General features: G+C 40.9%; 1 protein-coding gene across 1 annotated transcript in view; it reads right to left on the bottom strand.

Annotated features, from left to right (window-relative positions):
- Positions 1-736: 736 nt before the first annotated feature.
- The window catches only part of LOC133608861 (cAMP-regulated phosphoprotein 19-like), a 14,994-nt gene continuing 12,652 nt past the window's right edge, over positions 737-3,078 (bottom strand). The window contains exon 3 of the mRNA XM_061964456.2: positions 737-1,784. Coding sequence (XP_061820440.1) covers positions 1,614-1,784 — 171 coding nt within the window. The 3' untranslated portion in view covers positions 737-1,613. The remainder of the gene's footprint in view (positions 1,785-3,078) is intronic.

Genomic DNA, 3,078 nt, shown 5'->3' on the forward strand with positions numbered 1-3,078 from the left:
TCGTGGTGAAGAAGGAGCTAAGCCGAAAGGCAAAGATCTCAATTTACCGGTCGATCTACGTCCCTATCCTCACCTATGGTCATGAGCTATGACTGAAAGGACAAGATCACGGGTACAAGCGGCCAAAATGAGTTGTGGTGGCGGGGCTCTCCCTCAGAAATAGGGTGAGAAGCTCTGTCATTAAGCTGCTGCTCCTCAACATCGAGAGGAGTCAGTTGAGGTGACATCATGGTCAGAATGCCCCCTGAACGCCTCCATGGAGAGGTGCTTAGGGCGTGTCCGACCACGGAGAAGAAACAGGACACGGTGGAAAGACTATGTCTCCCAGCTGGTCTGAGAACGTCTCAGGATCCCCCAGGATTACATTCAGCCTCTGGCTGAATGTAATGTTTTGTATGACAGGCTACACTACTTTATATGAAGTCCTGTGGGTCAGCAGGTTTATCATCTTTTGCCAAGAAATAAATACTGATATACTATGGGAACAAATAGTAATGAGCAACCTGAACCATGTGCATAATATTACCTTTTGCAAGTAGATACACAAGGATCAGTCATTTAGTACAGGGGGTAAAATATTAGGTTTTCAAAAATTGGCGTAAAAATTATACTAACAGGGACCAGAACTGAGACCTTCTGGGGCCACATAAACCAAATGAGCAGATGACAGTAGTAAGATATTGAACAAATTAAGTTTTAAGTTTCAGTGGAGCGATGAAAGAATGCAGGAGGTAAATATTTGTGCAAAACTATTTTATTTACAAACCAAAATGGCACAAAAGAACAGGAGGGCAGCCATTTATTTACATGCTAGATAGATGTGCTAGCTTGGATTAAACATCTGTGGAGGACCCTGGTAAAGCAATAAAGACAGAACAAAGGGCTTTCTTTGTCTGATCCCAGTGCCCACGGATGTAACGGGCATAGAATGATAGTAGGGATCTACACTCATCTCTCTCTCATCTCCCCTTTAAAGGCAATTTTCCTGGTCCCGAGAAGACTTTGAATGCAGCATTTATCAGCTTCATTGCTTACATGCAGCTTCTGTGTGGAGCTTAGTAAGAACATCAATTATTTTTTTTTAAAAAGCTTTGCATTTGGGAGTTTTTAGGGCGTGGGTTCACACAGTCCAACACTGTGGTCCTTACATATAACGCCACCGCTTCTTGAGAGATAAAAAAACAAATGAATGGAGCTTACTGACAGTGTCATATACACAAAGAAGGAAATACAGTAAAATGATAAGAAATCTGCAAAATGGCTGATGTGCCTAACAAAATGAAATGTACTATATACACACTCTCGTCACAATAAAAGCCTTTGTTGTCTTCTAAAAGCTTGTAGTTCTCAATCGTTAACACTTTGATGTCCTGTCTTTCAGTGTATCTTACATGAGAGTAATTAAGAGAAATGCAAAGAGGACAGAAGGATACAAGAGCTGAGATAGCAGCCAGTGGAGTAAAAGAAAGACTGATTGGAAGGTGTCAGCAAAGTATTTCCTGCTGGGCGGGGTCAGGGTGGCTGAGTTGGTAAACAGGTGTTCCTGTGAGGGGTGGGGAGAGGTAATGTTACAAGCTCTTGGAGGTGTATAGTGGACGCCTGACTGAGCATCATCAGCCAGCCAGTTTGCTGGCCACCAGGGAGGGTTTCCTCTGAGGCAGGTCCTGGGGGGTGGGGATATGGTCGCCTGTAATCTCGGTCTTCTCCGGCGCCGCTGTTGGTAACTGCTTGTTCTTTATCTTGGCTTTGGCCATGTTGTAATCGCCCGAATCAAAGTACTTTTGCTGGAAGAGGAGAAAACACAAGACTTGTATGGTAAAACTGAACCTGAAAATAACAGTTTTCTCTACTGGCATTGTCAGTCAAAACAAAACATGTCAACAAACAACCAAAATGGAGTAGTTTCTGCAATTATTTCCGAGCTTTGTTCAAGAGGATCCTAAATTTTGGTTTCTGCGTCTTTGTGGTTATTAGCCGTTTCAAATCAAAGTTTTAAGTCGCAAGTTGAGAATTGCCATGGAATTAAACGGTTCAAAAATGTGGCATTATTGCTAATGTTTTCTAAACATTAGTTTTAGGTTTGGTTCTAACCAACAATGGGCTAATATTCTTTTAATTTGACGTGTTAGCTGCATTAGTGGACACGCAAATGAGGGACGAGAGGATAAGGTATGCCAGCAGCGGTGCTAAACTTGCTTGAATGTTAAAGTAGTTAAACTAAAAAAAGAATAAATGTGTTGTACACTTCAACATAAAGCTAATGGGAACTGCATTACAACAGAGTAACCAGCTAAGAAGAGGAAATTAGCAATTAGATTGATGAGTCAGGAGGGACAATTATATCGATACAGTTTCAGCCATAGATATAAATGAGTAATAAGATGACACACGTCTTTGAACCCCGGTTTATGGCGACTGAAGCCAAAGTGTCTGAACTTTCAGTAGTTTTAAAAGGCACAACATTTAAATCAAGGATGTCTGCCCTCCGAGTAGAGATGTTTATTTATTGTATCATTTAGCAGGCAGCTACAGTTTTTGCATATCTACTCTTCCACGTGTGTGTGTGGATATCTATCCATCCATCCATCTATATATATATATATATATATATATATATATATATATATATATATATATATATATAAATAAATGGGTTGTACTTGTATAGCGCTTTTCTACCTTCAAGGTACTCAAAGCGCTTTGACACTACTTCCACATTTACCCATTCACACACACATTCACACACTGATGGAGGGAGCTGCCATGCAAGGCGCTAACCAGCACCCATCAGGAGCAAGGGTGAAGTGTCTTGCTCAGGACACAACGGACATGACGAGGTTGGTACTAGGTGGGGATTGAACCGGGGACCCTCGGGTCGCGCACGGCCACTCTTCCACTGCGCCACGCCGTCCCTATATATATATATATATATATATATATATATATATATGTATATATATATATATTAGGGCTATTAATCGATTAATAATCGGATAAAAGAGACAAACTACATTTCTATCCTTTCCAGTATTTTATTGAAAAAAAAACCGCATACTGGCATCATGTTCTTTCAACTTG

Source organism: Nerophis lumbriciformis, linkage group LG06, assembly GCF_033978685.3.
Source record: "Nerophis lumbriciformis linkage group LG06, RoL_Nlum_v2.1, whole genome shotgun sequence".
Classification (NCBI taxonomy): Eukaryota; Metazoa; Chordata; class Actinopteri; order Syngnathiformes; family Syngnathidae; genus Nerophis; species Nerophis lumbriciformis.